The sequence below is a fragment of the Microcaecilia unicolor genome, chromosome 9 (assembly GCF_901765095.1).
Source record: "Microcaecilia unicolor chromosome 9, aMicUni1.1, whole genome shotgun sequence".
Lineage (NCBI taxonomy): Eukaryota > Metazoa > Chordata > Amphibia > Gymnophiona > Siphonopidae > Microcaecilia > Microcaecilia unicolor.
The window spans coordinates 209,035,378-209,054,763 of NC_044039.1; the positions used below are offsets into that span (position 1 = coordinate 209,035,378).

At 45.1% G+C, this 19,386-nt stretch overlaps 1 protein-coding gene across 2 annotated transcripts in view; it reads left to right on the forward strand.

The window, feature by feature from the left end:
* The window catches only part of TTC7B (tetratricopeptide repeat domain 7B), a 513,408-nt gene that overhangs the window by 344,375 nt on the left and 149,647 nt on the right, over positions 1 to 19,386 (forward strand). For both annotated transcript variants that reach the window (XM_030214578.1, XM_030214579.1), the window contains one exon: positions 18,127 to 18,267. In XM_030214578.1, coding sequence (XP_030070438.1) covers positions 18,127 to 18,267 — 141 coding nt within the window. The remainder of the gene's footprint in view (positions 1 to 18,126; positions 18,268 to 19,386) is intronic.

A 19,386-nucleotide genomic window follows, 5' to 3' on the forward strand; every position in this document is an offset into this window, starting at 1 on the left:
CATGCCTACTCTCTGGCCCATGACCCGCCCCCCCCGCCCCCCCCCCCCCAGGCTAAAAAATAAAGTTTCTTTTTTAGCGCGTGGGAAGTGCACACTACTGGCGGTAAGCACGCGTTAGGGCCCCTAAATATGTAAGAAACCCTTTAGTGGAGCTGGAGGAAATTCTTTGGCTTTTTACTTATGTCCTGGGAAAGCACAGCAAATGACTTATTAGCTGGTTTTATCCTTCTGCTGTTGGCATTTAGGTATTATACAGTCATAATATGTGTTAGGCAACCCTGTCATTAAATAGAGTGTTATACAGGAGAAATCACAGTGCAGCCATATATCTGACCTAACATACAGTCAATCAAAACAAACTGTATAGCTGACTCCCACAGATGCTGGCGAAATGAAGTGTTATGCAATAGAATTTCATTATTAGGGTTTATTTACCGCCTTTTTGCAGAAATTCACCCAAGGCAGTGTACAGCAAGAATAAGCCAGACATAGGCAGTAGATAGTTATAACAGTAAAGATATTCAAATAACAGTGCATAGCGTGGAGGGGCACTTTCGAAAGGACGTTCATCTTCATAGGAGCCAACTTTTCAAAATGATTGGACGTGCTGAAAATTTTTTTTTTTTTTTTTTTTTTTTACAGGTGGTGCATTTCCCCCCTCCCCATCTCCTCTCCCCTCCCCTCCCCCATCTCCTCCGAGTTCCAGGCCCCCCTCCCTCCCTCTCCCTCCTTCTCCCTCCTTCTCCAAGTTCCAGGCCCCCACTCTCCTCTGAGTTCCAGGCCCCCCTCCCTCTTCTCCGAGTTCCAGGCCCCCCTCCTCCGAGTTCCAGGCCCCCTCCCTCCCTCTCCCTCTCCGAGTGCCAGGCCCCCCCTCCGAGTGCCAGTCCCAATCCCAGCCCGACCTCTTCTCCCACAACAGTCCTCCGTCTACTCCTTGCCTTCCTGCCGCCCAGAATTTAAAACATCTTTCTTACCTTGGGTCCCCGGCAGCAGCAGTGAAAGGCGAGCAGGCTCGGCGCTTCAGCCTTCCCTTCTCTCTCAGCTCTGGTCCCGCCCTCATTTCCTGTTTCCGCAAGGGTGGGACCAGAGCTGAGAGAGAAGGGAAGGCTGAAGCGCCGAGCCTGCTCGCCTTTCACTGCTGCCGCCGGGACCCGAGGTAAGAAAGATAAGTTTTAAATTCTGGGCAGCAGGAAGGCAAGGAGTGAACGGAGGACTGTTGAGGCCAAGGGTGGGCAGGTCGGGCTGGCTGGGAACCTCCGGCGGGAAAATATTGGGGGTGCTCGAGTACCCACAACACCCACGGAGTCTGCGCCTATGTCCATCTTACATGTCTTTTGCAACAGGAAATACATAAGGATTTCATATTGGAAAGAATGTGAGATGGACCTCTATGTGTTGAGGACATCCATTTATAAACTGGAACGACCAACATATGAACAGCAAAAAAGCGGGGTATGGACTTCAGGCAACATTCTTAGTAGAATGGTCACACAAACGTCCCTGTAGAGCAGAGGGGCAGCTTAGTGGTTAGTGCAGTGGACTTTAAACCAACGGACCCAGGTTCAAATCCCACTAACAGTTTTATTTTGTAATTGTGAGCCCTCCAGGAACAGAAACATGCATACTGTACATGAATGTACACCAATAGCCTTCAGGCTTGCAGGTGCCTTTATATGTTTAGGTAAAATAGGGTTTTTTTTCTGTTTCTGGATGGCTCCTCGGACTTGCTTCCTGGTTTGCTGAGAAAGGTGGTCCATCAAAGCCCTTCCCCTCCCTGTCATAGAGCTTCACTTTGAGGGGAAAGGGGGATTAAGAAGACGATGTGTTACTGGAAAGCTAGGTGCTCGCAGTCTATGCAACAAAGTTCATGATCTGCAAGCCCTGATGTTACAGGCAGACTTGATTATTGTTTCTATCACTGAGACATGGTTCAACGACTTCCATGATTGGGATGCAAGCATACCAGGCTATACCCTATTTAGGAAATATACAGATGAGCAGAAAAGCTTTATATTTATTTATTTATTTGTTACATTTATACCCCACATTTTCCCACCTATTTGCAGGCTAAATGTGGCTTACAAAGTACCGTAAGGCGTTTGCCATTTCGGTTGATAACAAATACAAGATTGTGTTGTGGTCAAATGAGGTAGAATTGAATCAAGGGACATGAGGTCGAGGAGAAAGAGAAAAGTAAATTTTACAGTACGATCATTGATTATGGTGTGTTGCTGGATGGGAGGATTTATGTTGGATCGGTGGGATAAGATTTTTTGAAGAGGTGGGTTTTTAATGATTTCCTGAAGTTTAGGTGGTCATGTATTGTTTTCACTGCATATGGGAGTCCATTCCATAGTTGTGCGTTTATGTAGGAGAAGCTGGATGCATAAGTTGTTTTGTATTTTAGCCCTTTGCAGTTTGGATAATGTAGGTTTAGGTATGATCGTGCTGATCTAAGTCTGTTTCTAGTTGGTAGATCTATGAGGTCTGTCATGTATCCTGGGACTACGCCGTAGATGATTTTGTGGACCAAAGTGCAGATTTTGAAGATGATCCGTTGTTTGATTGGGAGCCAGTGTAGCTTTTCTTGTAGGGGTTTGGCACTTTCAAATTGTGTTTTACCAGATATCACTCTGGCTGCTGTGTTTTGGGCGGTCTGGAGTTTTTTTGTGAGTTGTTCTTTACATCCCGCGTAGATTCCATTGCAGTAATCTGCATGGCTTAGGACCATTGATTGGTCCTAAGGTATCTCTCGGGAAGAAAGGTTTTATTCACTTGAGTTTCCACATTGAGTAGAACATTTTCTTTATAACGGTTTTTACTTGGCTCTCGAGAGTGAGGTTGCGGTCAATTGTGACTCAGAGTATTTTTAGGTTGTCTGAAATAGGGAGTGCGTGTCCTGGTGCGTTTATGATTGCGGGTTTGTAGTTGTTGTGCTGAGATGAGAGGATAAGGCAGTGCGTTTTTTCAGTGTTCAATTTCAGTTGGAATGAGTTTGCCCAAGAGTCCATGATGTTCAGGCCATCATTGATTTCATTGGTTATTTCAGTCAAGGCATGTCTGAAGGGAATGTAGATTGTAACATCATCTGCATAGATGAATGGGTTAAGGCCTCGATTGGATAAGGACTTTGCCAACGGGATCATCATCATGTTGAAGAGTATTGGTGATAATGGTGATCCTTGAGGTACTCCACAGATTGCTTTCCATGGTGGTGATATGTTTGAATTTGATGTGAAAAACAGTATTAAAGTGGCTGAAATACAGGGGACCTGGGGAGAGGAAGAAGCAATATGGATTGTCTTAGAAAGAGAAGATGGAACCTCCATCCACATGGATGTTGTCTACAGACCTCCAACACAAACAGAGAAGTTGGACAAAGATTTTGTCATAGATATCCAAAAGTTTGGAATGAAGAGGGAGGTGCTATTGCTGGAGGGATGCAGATTGGAAGGTCCCATCTGCAGAATCCGAAAGAAGTAGAGACATTGTGGATACTTTTCAAAGTGCATTGTTGAGACAAATGGCGATGGAACCCACAAGGGGAGGGGTGACACTAGATCTTATGCTCACAAACGGAGATAGTGTCTAACATTTGGGTGGGTGCTCACCTGGCCACTAGTGATCAACACACTGCATGGTTTGATGTAAGAGCTAAAAGAGAATATGGACACTCAAAGCTCAAGATCCTGGATTTTAAGCATGTTAACTTTGCCAAAATGGAGGAGTACCTGAAGAAAGAGCTGATGGGATAGAAGGACATAAGAATAGTGGATGATCCGTGGTTCAAACTGAAATGAAAGGAGCTATGAAATCAGCACCAGATCTTTATATAACGTGAATTAGAGAAAAAGGAAACTGATATGCTTCATCAAATAAGTTGCTGACAAAATAAAGGCCAAAGGGATGGTGTTCATGAAATACAAAAGAACACAAGACGAGGAACATAGAAGAGATTACCAGATAAAACTGAAAGAAGTGAAGAGAGAAATGAGGCTGACAAAGACTCTGGTGAAAGAACAAGTGGCTAAAAACATAAAGAGTGAAAATACTATTTTCAGGTATATTAGTGAATGGAGGAAGGGTAGAAATGGAAAAATACTTCATCAAAGAAAATCCTGGAGTAGGACCTCAATTGGCTGATAAAGGTACATGTGGGAAATTGTTTAAAATATACCTATAGGGGAACTCTATTTCTGCCAGTTTATGCACATGTACTTTACATTTTGCAAAGTTTACTTGCCAACCCTAAACTCTATCCAGCTCTGCAGGATCACCCTCTGCATATACTTCTGTTCATTTTTATGGTGTGAAATTTTTCATAGCCAATTTTCCGCATGTAAAATCAGGGCTTACTTGTACAAAACCTTTCTGAAAATGTCCTTCTGTCAGATTCAGTAGGAGGCAAATGTTCATAAGAATAAGAGGCAGAACCATTTACCTATAAAACACCATGCAGGGTCTTTGTTTATTTCTTTTGTCTGGATAGCAGCAAATCCAGAATATGCATTTCTGAGTTAAGTACTTTGTAGGAACATTGCCTTTTGTTCCAAGGAGGAGTCTGAAGTTGCAGGTTCTTCCTTGAAGCCCTTTTAGACCTGATTAATTAGTTCAGCACTGAGCCCCAGAAGGTTTTCCTGCTCTTTGTGCTCCAGGGCATCCCAGGTAGCTTTCTGGGGATGTGAGTCATCCACAGTTCCATGGGGATATCTGACAAACAAGCCGGAGGGCAGTGGTGCAGTCTGAAATCTTTCCCCTCAGATGAAGGATGGACTGCTTAGAGAAACAGCACTGTCTGATTAAGTGAACTGTCTTGATTGAACTGCAGCTTATGTATACGCTGGAAGAGAGGAGGGAGAGAGGAGACATGATAGAAACGTTTAAATATCTCAAGGGCATTTATGTACAGGAAGAGAGCCTTTTTCAAATGAAGGAGAGCTCTGGAATGAGGGGGCATATGACAAAGTTAAGAGGGAATAGGCTTAGGAGTAACCTAAGGCAGTGGCGTTCCTAGGGTGGCTGACACCCGGGGCGGATCGCACCCACCGCCCACCTCCCCCAGGAATGCCACTGACCTAAGGAAGTATTATTTCTCAGAAAGGGTGGTGGAGGCGTGGAATGCCCTCCCAGTGGAGGTGGTGGAGTCGAGGACTTCTAGAATTTAAAAAGGCATGGGATAAGCATGTGGGATCGCTTAGGAAAAGGAAGAATTAGGGGTTATAGAGGATGGGCAGACTGGATGGGTCATATGGCTTTTATCTGCCGTCATGTTTCTATGTTTCTATCTGATTTAAAACATTTTGGGGGTCAGCCTGGTGACTTAGTGACAGATAGGAGTGGAGGAGTGGCCTAGTGGTTAGAGGTGGCCGGTTCAAATCCCGCTGCTGCTGCTCATTGTGATCTTGGGCAACTCACTTAATCCTCCATTGCCTCAGGTACAAACTTAGATTGTGAGCCCTCCTGGGACAGAGAAATACTCAATGTACCTGAATGTAACTCACCTTGAGCTACTACTGAAAAAGATGGGAGCAAAATCTAAATAAATAAAGATTCTAAAACTCTAAAGAACAACAACAAGATTCCATGCAGAATTTCAAAGTGTAGCAACATTCCATGTAGAACCCCAAAGAGTAACAAGATTCTTTGGGGTGGAGGAGTGGCCTAGTGGTTAGAGCACCGGTCTTGAAATCCAGAGGTGGCCGTTTCAAATCCCACTGCTGCTCCTTGTGATCTTGGGCAACTCACTTAATCCTCCATTGCCTCAGGTGCAAACTTAGATTGTGAGCCCTCCTGAGAAATATCCAGAGTACCTGAATGTAACTCACCTTGAGCTACCACTAAAAATGGTATGAGCAAAATCTAATTAAATAAATAAATAAATATTTGAAATTCTACATGGAATGTTGCTACTATTTAAGATTCTACATTGAATGTTGCTGTTCCACTAGCAATATTCCATGTAGAAGCCTGCCCTTGCAGATCAGCAACACGGCTGCGCAGGCTTCTGCTTCTGTGAGTCTGACGTGCTGCACGTATGTGCAGGATGTCAGACTCACAGAAACAGAAGCCTGCGCGGCCGCGTTGCTGATCTGCAAGGGCAGGCTTCTACATGGAATGTTGCTAGTGGAGGAGTAGCCTAGCGGTTAGAGCACCAGTCTTGCAATCCAGAGGTGGCCAGCTCAAATCCTGCTGCTGCTCCTTGTGATCTTGGGCAAGTCACTTAACCCTCCATTACCACAGGTACAAACTTAGATTGTGAGCCCTCCTGAGAAATATCCAGAGTACCTGAATGTAACTCACCTTGAGCTACTACTGAAAAAGGTGTGAGCAACATCTAAATAAATAAAAAATAAATAAAATACTGTGCTCTTTTATACAGAAAGTCCCATGTTCAGTTCTTGGACTGGGTCTCCCACATTGGGGATTGGGTGGAGTTGGGGATACTTCAGAGGCAACTTTCAAAGCCTTTTGGGGGAAGAAGGAGTCATGGCAGATTTAGAGCACGACACAGGATTCCAGAAGGAGATTTGGTTCACAGCTTACAGCCTCTGCATTGTTCCTGCAGTGTGCAGACTAGGAACAGTTGGGGATGACTCTATTAAAACAGACCAAAGGACCATCAAGCCCAGTATCCTGTTTCCAGGTCACACGTACCTGGAAAGATCCCAAAAGAGTAAAAACAGATTTTATGTTGCTTATCCCAGGAATAAGCCGTGGATTTTCCCAAGTTCAACTTAATAATGGCTTATGGACTTTTCTTGTAGAAACTTGTCCAAACCTTTTTTAAACTCTGCTATGCTAACTGCTTTTAACACATTCTCTGGCAACGAATTCCAGAGTTTAATTCCATATTGAGTGAAGAAATATTTTCTCTGATTTGTTATGACCATAGGGTCATGGTGCCAAAATCCCTGTCCTAGTTCCCATAGAACTGGGAAAAAAAACATAAAGGAGGAGCCGTCGGTCCTGCCTTCCATCTCCACCTCTCCCCCCCCCCCCCCCAAATGCATTTCCACAGGGACAGCATATAAGTATATGTCGTCTCACTTTCTTGTCCAGTAACCCCCACCCTGCTGCTGCCACCATTATCATGTATGAGTCAATAAAATCTGTGGCTCCTTGGTCCCGAGGCTCTGATTCCTTCTCTTCACCTGGCACTCAGAGCAGTCCATGGTGATTCTCCATGCCCTTCCCTTTGAACAGTCTGTGCCAGGGCTTCACTTCCTTAGTACCACACTATTCTCCACATGCTCCAGGACCTGCATCTGGCCCTGAGAGCTCTACAGGATTGAAAAGGGACTTGAATGCATTTGGGTGACCAGATGGACCCACCTCAGCAACAAGCACTACTGCTTTTAGTGAAATACGCTAATACTCAACTGGCAGCAGTGAGCATTTTCTTAAAACATTGACTACTGGCAGAATTAGGCCCCAGTATTCAATACTTAAAGCCATGTCTGGCCACTGGCATTGAATATTCGGGGCTGACGGATTTATGCGGATCCCAGCTGATATTGGGTAGTACTGCGAGGCTGCAACTAGAGGTCATGGCAGCCATTAGGAAGCAGGAGTGTGTGAGCGTTGCTCCTGCCCGTTATTTGCTAGACAACCGGGCATTGTATAAGTAGGCCTGAGGGGGGCCTAAAGGGAATGAGATGGGGGCGTCTGGGAGAAGAGTAGGATCCTGGGGGAGGATGGGGTCAGGAGTGGGTCAGATCTGGGAGAATCAGAATGGGTCAGATCATGTTGGGAGGGGTCAGGTGTTGGTCAGATCTTGGGGAGAGTCAGGAGGGAGGGGATCACATTGGGTAACATCAATTACAATCTGGAATTTATGCGGGCACCCACATAGCTGACCGGGCAAAATTAGGACTACTGTTTCTGCGATCCTATATGCCTGGTTAGCTGTTCAGGCACCAGCACTGAACTCCCAACTCCTCTCCGACTCTGCCCCGGCCCTGCTCATTAAAGTACCGCTGAATATCAGGGGCCGGCTCTCTGAGCACAATTTAAGTGAGTAGGAGCCTCTTCTACTTGCTTAAATCACTGAATATCGGGCCCAAAATATTTTGGATATTTTTCATCTGAGATTACAATAGAGAATTACCAAACCCTTGAAGGTTTGTTTAAAATAACATTTCAGTAAATATTAAATACTAGTAAAAAAGCCCCGTTTCTGATGCAATTGAAATGGGGGCTAGCAATGTTTTCTTCTGTGTGCATGTGGGAGTGTGTGTGTCCCTGCCCTCTCTCCCCTCCCCCCTCTGAGTCCTTCAGTAAAAAAGCCCCGTTTCTGATGCAAATGAAACGGGGGCTAGCAATGTTTTCTTCTGTGTGCATGTGGGAGTGTGTGTGTCCCTGCCCTCTGGCCTCTCTCCCCTCCCCCCTCTGAGTCCTTCACTGTTACAGAGCCAGCGATTTGATTTCGTGCTCTGCTGTTTTCCTTCACTGACTGTGTTACAGAGAGGGCGGGGCAGACACTCATAGGGAAACCGGATATCTCGCCCCCTTCACACTTCCGGCTGGAGGTTTCATAAAACGTTGGTGTTGCCTTTTATATAGAGAGATAGGCATTAGTTAATCATGATCTGAAGGCACTTTTTACATTTCCATAGCATTCAAATATGAAAATTGACTTGTAAAAAATTGAATTGGGGGGGGGGGGGGGGTTAATTGGAATTGGAGGACCTGCTGATGCCTGGAGATCCTGAAGCCTGCAACGAGTTCACAAATGTGAACCAAAACAGTGTGGTAAATTCTGGCCTGGCCTACCTGTTTCAGATATCATGGAATGGATACAAAAAGTGAGGACGAGTTGAAGAGGAAATCCAAAAAACCTTTATTAATGATAAAATGACGACCCGACACGGCCGTGTTTCGGCATCAAAGCCTGCATCAGGGGTCAAACAAATCTTTTTAAGTTGTCACTGAATAAAAGACCAAGGGAAATATGGCTGTAGGACTTCCTTAAAACACAAGAATTAAGCAGTCAACTGTGAAGCGCCTCGACGGCAATACACATAAATGACGTCAGTAGTATAAAAAGTGTATTGCCGTCTTCCCTTGGTCTCTTATTCAGTGACAACTTTTTTTGTTTGACCCCTGATGCAGGCTTTGATGCCGAAACACGGCCGTGTCGGGTCGTCATTTTATCATTAATAAAGGTTTTTTGGATTTCCTCTTCAACTCGTCCTCACTTTTTGTATCTATTGCTTTTGCTATACGTGAGGATTCTCCTCTCGACTTTTTGTTTTCTTCTTTTTTTCAAATATCATGGAGCCATCCAGTATCCCTGCACTGCCATAGCCATTTTTTAAAACAGTTGCCAGCACTATGGTTTCAATTTGACTCAGAAGAGTAGCACTGTCTTGTGGTTTGAAGATTATCAGCATTTTATGTGTCCATGAGTGCTATTTGTTATGTTTTTATTTCATAATTACTTTTAGTGACTTGGTGATACTATTCTCCAGATGCTGACATTCCTGGCTTTTCCTCACTTTTTCTGATTTGTAAGTTGCCTTTACTGTGTTGGCCGAGTGGTCCTGCCTTATAACACTTCACAGATCACTAATCCCTCTAGCAGAGTCCGGGGTTGGAGTGGTGGAAGTTTGATACGCTGTGTAAGCCAAGGTCTGCTGCTCATTACCCATTCAGTCACCCTCAAGGGCTGTAATCAACCAGCTCTTGAACTGAATTATTGAAGAGCCAGTGTTCATTTCTTCAGGACTACAAACAAAAGTATTTCAAGAAGACCTTGTGTTTAATAACGGGCTGATTGTTCTCCCAGGTATGAAGGCTGGAAGCTATTTTAGTCCTATGCAGGAAAAAAAAATGTAACCGAAGCTTAGTCTGTAAATCGTCATCAACTTGGCTTTTTGTGCCCAAGTAATACTGCAGAACTGGAATAAGTTTAGAAAGCTGTGACGCATGCAGAGCCGATGCAGCAGTACTGGACACCCCAGGTAAAGCAGCCCCATGGCCTCCCCACCGAGCCCTCCCATTCCATCCGCCCTGACTAACTTGTTGCTCCCCTTCCTGCTACTCCTTGAGGGTGGCATTTCCAGCGCACTCAAAAAACATGTGGTCATAGGCCCAAAACGTCCTGAAGCCGATCTCGATCTATTTTTATTTTTTTCTCAGGGTAACGCCTTTCTAATTTGTTGGACAGTCCAAGCAGTTTATAGTACGTCACAAGGCAGTGGAGTGGAGGAGTGGCCTAGTGGTTAGGGTGGTGGACTCTGGTCCTGGGGAACTGAGTTCGATTCCCACTTCAGGCACAGGCAGCTCCTTGTGACTCTGGGCAAGTCACTTAACCCTCCATTGCCCACCGCATTGAGCCTGCCATGAGTGGGAAAGTGCGTGGTACAAATGTAACAAAAATAAAATAGATACTATTGGAGATTCTACATGGAATGTTGCTACTACTGGAGATTCTACATGGAATGTTGCTATTCCACGAGCAACATTCCAGGTAGAAGGCTGCGCAGGCTTCTGTTTCTGTGAGTCTGACGTACGTGCAGGACGTCAGACTCACAGAAGCAGAAGCCTGCGCGGCCACATTGGTGATCTGCAAGGGCCGACTTCTACATGGAATGTTGCTGGTGGAATAGCAACATTCCATGTAGAATCTCAAATAGTAGCAACAGTGGAGGAGTGGCCTAGTGGTTAGGGTGGTGGACTCTGGTCCTGAGGAACTGAGTTCGATTCCCACTTCAGGCACAGGCAGCTCCTTGTGACTCTGGGCAAGTCACTTAACCCTCCATTGCCCCATGTAAGCCGCATTGAGCCTGCCATGAGTGGGAAAGCGCAGGGTACAAATGTAACAAAAATAAAATAGATACTATTGGAGATTCTACATGGAATGTTGCTACTATTGGAGATTCTACATGGAATGTTAATGTTGCTATTCCACTAGCAACATTCCATGTAGAAGGCTGTGCAGGCTTCTGTTTCTGTGAGTCTGACGTCCTGCACGTACGTGCAGGACGTCAGACTCACAGAAGCAGAAGCCTGCGCGGCCACATTGGTGATCTACAAGGGCCGACTTCTACATGGAATGTTGCTGGTGGAATAGCAACATTCCATGTAGAATCTCAAATAGTAGCAACAGTGGAGGAGTGGCCTAGTGGTTAGGATGGTGGACTTTTTGTCCTGAGGAACTGAGTTCGATTCCCACTTCAGGCACAGGCAGCTCCTTGTGACTCTGGGCAAGTCACTTAACCCTCCATTGCCCCATGTAAGCCGCATTGAGCCTGCCATGAGTGGGAAAGTGCGGGGTACAAATGTAACTAAAATAAATAAAATTCTGCAGTCAGCAGGAAGTGCTATCTCTATGTTTTGTATCTGCTTACGGTGCCAGCCTTCACGGGTTCCCATTGCCCCATCCAGTGATTCCATTCCCTCTTCAGCTGGCGGGGCATGATGATCCTTTCCAGCTGGCCCAACTTGCTACTCCCCCAATATAAATTGACAGCCTTACTTTGCTTAGTGGTAAGCCCAGCCCAGGAGACTTGCTTTAGGATGTCCAGGGAAAAAGCATGTATAGGGCATGTATAGGGCCTCTCATGTGTACACATATATGCATTAGTCCTTTGTTCAGCAGCTTTGGACTCATGATCTCGCTAAGGCCTGTTTCATTTTCTCCCTAGAGGCTCACCGTGAGGCATTCAGGACTGGAAAAGGAAAAAATCCAAGGAATAAGTACCACAAATAATAGGGGTCCATATTCAGAGGAAGGGATCCAGAGTAACAGCCATCCCAGACCCAGATATTCAGTGTCAGTGCCTGGATAGGGGCCAACACTGAATTTTGGGTCAAATTCTGCCAACACTGAATTTTGGGTCGAATTCTGCCATCGCTAGCTAGCTTTTTAAAAATCACTGACTGCCACCCACTGAATATTGCCCCTAAAGATTTCTTGGAAATATAAAGTCAAAACAGTTTGGTTTTTCTCCAGAACCAATATTTTCTTGCCATCATCTACTATGTTACTATCGGCCTTATTTTCGAAAGAGAAGGACGCCCATCTTTCGACACAAATTGGAAGATGGACATCCTCACAGGGTCATCCAAATCGGTATAATCGAAAGCCTATTTTGGACGTCCCCAACTCTATCACAGGGACAGTCAAAGTTCAAGGGGGCGTATCGGAGGCGGGACGTGGGCGTGCCTAACACGTCCTCGACCCATAATGAAAAAAAAAGGACGTCCCTGACGAGCACTTGGACGACTTCACCTGGTCGTGTTTTTCTCACGACCAAGGCACAAATAGCTGCCCGAAATGACCAGATGACCACCGGAGGGAATTGGGGATGACCTCCCGTTACTCCCCCAGTGGTCGCTAACCCCCTCCCACCCTCAAAAAATATCTTTCAAAATATTTTTTGCCAGCCTCTATACCAGCCTCAGATGTCATACTCAGGTCCATACAAACAAACAGCACCACGGGCCTTTAAAAATGGAACACAGTTTTTTAATGAATAAGCCTTGACAAAAAGACCCGACACGGGCCGTGTTTCGATGATAAGCACCTGCGTCAGGGGTCACAGTGATGACATGGAAAACTCAGGGAATAACTCGAAAATATTCCTCTACAATATATTATTCCTTACCCCACGTCTCATTTAGTAAAGGCTACAAAGCAACAAGGCACTTTCACTTTCTGTATCCTAACGGACGAAAACAGGTTTCCCCGCCCCTGCATCGGGACGTTTTGCGAGGACATCCTCATCAAAACTTGGACGTCCCTTTCGATTATGCCCCTCCATGTTACCTTCCAGGGACAATGTTATAAGGTACATATGTTGCCAGCATGTGCAACACATGTACCTATGTACCATCCCTGCCTGGGACCCTCTGAATGAACTAAAAAGGAACATATTCTTTTCAGTTTATTCGTCTGTCCATACATCACTGACATCACATGTTGTGATTAACATTGTGCAGGCAGACCAAGCAAGAACATATCTACTTGTGGGAGAAATACTTCTGTGGTTTCATTCAGCAGTGTGGCTAGTGGGGTGTCTCAGGCTCAGGGCCGTGCCGACATGGTAAGCGAGGTAAGCATGGCAGGTGGGCGCCATCCTCTGGGGGGCGCCCCGCCGCACCATGCTTACCTCGCCCTCTTCTCCCCAGATCCTTGTCCTTTTTTTTTTGTTTAAATTTACCTCTCCGGCGCGTGGCAGCGTAGCGTTAGTGAGGAGGCGGTGCTCCCCCACCCCGATGTGTCAGTCTCTTCCCTTCGCTCAGTTCCGCCTTCTTCTGACGTCAGAAATGATGTCAGAAGAAGGCGGGACACTGAGCAAAGGGAAGAAGACACGTCGGGGCAGGGGAGCGCCGCCTCCTTCTCACTAACGCTGCCGCGCGCCGGAGAGGTAAATTTAAACAAAAAGGAAAAGGATGTGGGGAAAAGAGGGCGGGTAGTGTAGCGATCGTTTTCGGGGGGGGGGGGGGCGCCGGCGGGGCCAACTGCAGGGGGGCGCTGGAGACCCTAGGCACAGCCCTGCTCAGGCTCCACCAACCAAAGAAGAGAAAGCGCCATCGGTGGCAGAAGAGGAGGTGTTGGGGTTTCTTAAGTCTTGCCAGATGAAAATCAGGCAGAGGTCAGGCTTTAAGGAGGAGCTACGAATCCCTGTCGTGCTCTTTACCATCTGCTGCTGGCACACAATCGCCTCTGCCCACACTCATCTCCCCACACATATACCTATCCCTCCCCCTCTCCTGCACACATGCACCTATCCCTGTCTCCAGTTACGTCTCCCCTTCTACCCCCATACACACGCTAGTGTCTCTATTCCTACATGTAACCAACATATTATTTTATTTATTTATTTATTTATAGCATTTGTATCCCACATTTTCCCACCTATTTGCGGGCTCAGTGTGGCTTAGTGAATAAAGGAGATACATTTTGTTACAATTCAATTATGGGTTACATCATGAAGGGTTATGGGAGGCAAAATCAAAGTATCATTAGGAAAAGAGAACAGTGGAGTGTAACAATGGGAAAATGATAAGGGCGATAGGACAATAATAAGAAACATTTGGGTATAGCGATTTAACTACAGGTAGACTTCTAAGAGCGGTGAGTATATGGGGGAAGAGAATTCAGAAGAGAGTGTGTTGATGCACTTCTGTTAGTTTGTATGGACTTCATGCGATAAGTTTTATCAAAGAGATGAGTCTTCAATAGTTTGCGGAAGTCGGTTAATTCGTAGATCGTTTTATATTCACTCCCACACAAATCCCTGACCACAGAGACATCACCTTCACACTCTACCCCACCAATATGCGTAACCTCAATTAACCCCGCGTCATACTCACACCCCTTCAGCCTTCCCCACAGGGATCCATTACCCCCCCCCCCCCCCACTCCAAAGTAACTGCAACAGACCAGATCCCCCACCCTCACCTCAGGGGCTTAGTACACATGCCAACTGCTTCTAACTAGTTGACAGATTCCGGATTATCTGACATGCAGGCCGGGACCTGGCTTTGGATATTTCACTGTCAGAGCAAAACGAGTGGTGGAAATGTTGAATATATCTGCAGCTCTTATTCTGCTTCACGGAGCAATTAATGCTTCAAAACAATATTACAGGGTATTCCAGAAACAAGCTCCCCGTTGACCATTGTGGGTTAACAGTTTGATTGGAACAGAAGTGATTCCCATGGCTTCACTTTTGATCCCTGCATACAAAATAATACTTTAAGTGAAAACAATTCTGAAGGCTTCTCCTCCTACCTTTTGTTTGGCTCATTATGCTATATTTAAACAATGCCATCCTTTCACAACTGAATTCTCTTTGGGAAAATAAGTGCATTTCTGACATATTTGCACACTTTCATCAGTTAATAAGCTATTACACAGTAGTAGAATTCAGAGGTAGATAACCCTGGCAAGAGAACTTGCAGTCAGAGCCATGCAGACTCTGGAGTTGTAACATAGTAGGTGACGGCAGATAAAGACCTATACAGTCCATCCAGTCTGCCCAACAAGATAAACTCATTACATATGGTATGTGGTACTTCATATGTATACCTGATTTTGATTTGGCCTTGCGATTTTCAGGGCATAGACCATAGAAGTCTGCCTAGCACCGTCCCTGTTCTGAAGTTGTTGTCAAAGCTACTACTACTACTATTTAGCATTTCTATAGCGCTACAAGGCGTACGCAGCGCTGCACAAACATAGAAGAAAGACAGTCCCTGCTCAAAGAGCTTACAATCTAATAGACAAAAAATAAATAAAGTAAGCAAATCAAATCAATTAATGTGAACAGGAAGGAAGAGAGGAGGGTAGGTGGAGGTGAGTGGTTACGAGTCAAAAGCAATGTTAAAGAGGTGGGCTTTCAGTCTAGATTTAAAGGTGGCCAAGGATGGGGCAAGACGTAGGGGCTCAGGAAGTTTATTCCAGGCGTAGGGTGCAGCGAGACAGAAGGCACGAAGTCTGGAGTTGGCAGTAGTGGAGAAGGGAACAGATAAGAAGGATTTATCCATGGAGTGGAGTGCACAGGAAGGGGTGTAGGGAAGGACGAGTGTGGAGAGATACTGGGGAGCAGCAGAGTGAGTACATTTATAGGTTAGTAGAAGAAGTTTGAACAGGATACGAAAACGGATAGGGAGCCAGTGAAGCGACTTGAGGAGAGGGGTAGTATGAGTAAAGCGACCCTGGCGGAAGACGAGACGGGCAGCAGAGTTTTGAACCGACTGGAGAGGGGAGAGGTGACTAAGTGGGAGGCCAGCAAGAAGCAGATTGCAGTAGTCTAAACGAGAGGTGACAAGGGTGTGGATGAGGGTTTTGGTAGAGTGCTCGGAAAGAAAGGGGCGGATTTTACGGATGTTGTAAAGAAAGAAACGACAGGTCTTGGCAATCTGCTGGATATGAGCAGAGAAGGAGAGAGAAGTCAAAGATGACCCCAAGGTTTCGAGCTGAGGAGACAGGGAGAATGAGAGAGCCATCAACAGAAATAGAAAACAGGGGGAGCGGGGAGGTGGGTTTGGGGGGGGGGGGGAAAATGAGAAGCTCGGTTTTGGTCATATTTAATTTCAGGTGGCGTTGAGACATCCAGGCAGCAATGTCAGACAAGCACGCTGAAACTTTGGTTTGGATGCAAGGTGAGATATCAGGGGTAGAAAGGTAGATTTGGGAGTCATCAGCATAGAGATGGTAGGAAAAGCCATGGGATGAGATTAATGAACCAAGGGAAGAAGTGTAGATAGAAAAGCCCCTGAAAAGCTGCACTCCAGCCCATCCAAGTCTATTTAGCCATGATCAAGGCACAGACCATAGAAGTCTGCCCAGCACTGGCCTTGTTCTCCTACTTCTTAAGCTGAATCTGTCTAGCCTTGATAAGAGCATAGACCGTAGTAGTCTGTCCATTACTGGCTTTGTTTTCCAATTACTGGTGTTGCTACCTAATCTCTGCTAAGCTTCTTTGGATCAATTCCTTCTAAACAGGATTCCTTTGTGTTTATCGCATGTATTTTTGAATTCGTTACTGTTTTCATCTCCATCACCTCCCGCGGGAGGGCATTCCAGGCATCTACCACCCTCTCGATGAAAAAATACTTCCTGACGTTATTCCTGAGTTGGCCCCGGTTCAACCTCAATTCATGTCCTCTAGTTCTAGTGCCTTCCCATCTCTGGAAAATGTTTGTTTGTGGTATACTATGACCCTCATGTTAAAATAACATATGTAGATGACCACAGGCAAGAATTAATTGGTCTACCCAGTTGTGTTCCTGTCTTGTTCTCCTTCCATGTCTTTTATCCAACCTCTCAACCCTATAGCTTCCATAAAGGCAGTTTTCAACTCTATTTAGCGAGGTAAGGGTTCAAAAGAAATGTTCCCAAGAACGTGTTTAGATCAGGGCAGAGAAACAGAATATACATGACATGACATTTTCAAAAGTGCACGTGCAGGGTCGGATTTTAGGGTCTGCAGCCTCAGAGAGCACCATGCAGGAGAGAGTAGCACCATGCTGGCAGCTCCCATCCCGTGTACTTCTGTATCATGTGGCAGGTGGAATGAGAAGAGGGGATTAGGTCATAATGGTTCTGGGCAGAGGGTGGAGAGAGAAAAAGAGGTGTACTGGAGCCAGTGATACTGTTGAAGGAGGGGAAGCTTTGATGGAGCTCTCACCAATTTCAGTTCCTACAGGCGATGCTGGTTAACATAGAGCCAGTCCTGAAAATCCTGATATTTTATGCCATACAGATAGGTGCAAGGTATGTAGCAGGAACCTTTAGCCCGCATACTTTATGCTAGCCATAAAGTATCTACCCCATTTAATTCAGAGTCCAGGGAAATATATTTGTCCTATGAATAGATATTTTTGTTGACCTTTATTCATTGGGGAAATCCTGAAAACCCTGACTGGGCGAGGGCCGAGGTTGGGCACCCCCGATATAAGCCAACGTTTATATTTCAAGCACTCGAAGAGATCGCCCTTTGGTTGGCAGTGTATGGTAACCTTTACTGATAAGTCTTCTGGATACCGGCATCCAGTTGCCACAGCTCAGTGTAAAATGTTTACTGTAGCAGTGAGATGTTTGTTATTTGTTTCATGTTACTAATTCCTAAATTTGTCCTTGCTAATTAGCTCATGGCTTGTATGTTGCCCTTAACTAGCTTTTTTTTTTTTTTTTTTTTTTTGCATTTATGTAGTGACCTGTGTGTGTCAGCCTTTGCATTTTATTTGTGCCTGCCTTCTTCCTTTTTATACCCCCTGATGTTTATTATTAGCCTAGAAATAATTAGTCATCTAATTATACTCTCTGGAAAGACGCGGTAATTGCTGCCATTGACAGCGTGTGCAGCAAATAAGAGGTTATGGGTGCAGTGACATCACAGCTCCCCTCAGACTTATTTCTGCCGGCTTAAAAAGCACACAAGGTTCTTGCCTTCGTTTTCACAATTCTTACCGAGCTCACGTCGGACATTACAGATAAGGTGGCAAACTCATAAATGTTCTGTCCATAATCAAAGTAGTGTTCAGCAGTAGCAATGCAAAAAAGCACATTTCCAGGCCTGCCTACTTAGGTGATGGTGATGTACTTGAAAAAAGTTGATTTGATGTTTTCCATGTTAATACTGATGTCGTTTTGCTTTCTTACTGCCTCAGGCTCAGTACATGCAACATCAATAGCAGCTTCAAGAGTGGAACAGGCGTTATCTGAGGTGGCATCTTCTCTCCAGAGCAGTGCTCCTAAGCAAGGCCCTCTGCACCCATGGATGACCCTGGCTCAGATTTGGCTTCATGCAGGTACAGTGAACTAAACGCTTAGCTTAGCCAATAGGAGAATTCCTGGTATTTTCTAGGATCTTTTGGATATGTGGAGTGGAGGAGTGCAGTGGCCTGAGAACCAGGAGAACTGGGTTTGATTCCCACTGTAGCTCCTTGTGACTCTGGCAAGTCACTTAACCCTCCATTGCCCCTGGTACAAAATAAGCACCTGTATATAATATGTAAACTGGTTTGATTGTAACCACATAGAAATCAAACAAAATAAAACATGGAAAAGAAAATAAGATGATACCTTTTTTATTGGACATAATACATTTCTTGATTAGCTTTCGAAGGTTGCCCTTCTTCGTCAGATCGGAAGAAGGGCAACCTTCGAAAGCTAATCAAGAAATGTATTAAGTTATGTCCAATAAAAAAGGTATCATCTTATTTTCTTTTCCATGTTTTATTTTGTTTGATTTCTATTGATAACCTTAAGAGTGGACTAACACGGCTACCACACTCCTCTACTATTGTAACCACAGAAAGGTAGTATATGAAATCCCATCTCCCCTTTCCTTAATGTTATAACACTTTTACACATGTAAAATACCCCTTTTAAAATTAGGTCACGCCTAAAAGTATGTGCGGTCAAGTAGGTGCATATTTGTAGAGTAGGCATGCTCAGAGGTGGAGTTTGGATGAAGTCCTGATTTATGTGCATATTTTATGTAATGCTGCCCCCCCCATACATCCCAGTGGCTTGTTTTTGTTTTGTTTTATTTTATTTTAATGGTCTTGAACGATGTTATAATGCCTTTGTATCGCTCCATGGTTTGCACCGCACCTCGAATATTGTTTTCAATTCTGTTCGCCGCATCTCAAAAAAGATATAGTGGAATTAGAAAAGGTGCAGAGAAGGGCGATGAAAATGATAAAGGGGATGGGACGACTTCCCTATGAGGAAAGGCTAAAGCGGCTAGGGCTCTTCAGCTTGGAGAAAAGGCTGCTGAGGGGAGATATGATAGCTGTCTATAAAATAATGAGTGGAGTTGAACGGGTAGATGTGAAGCGTCTGTTTACACTTTCCAAAAATACTAGGACTAGGGGGCATGCGATGAAGCTACAATGTACTAAATTTAAAACGAAGCGCAGAAA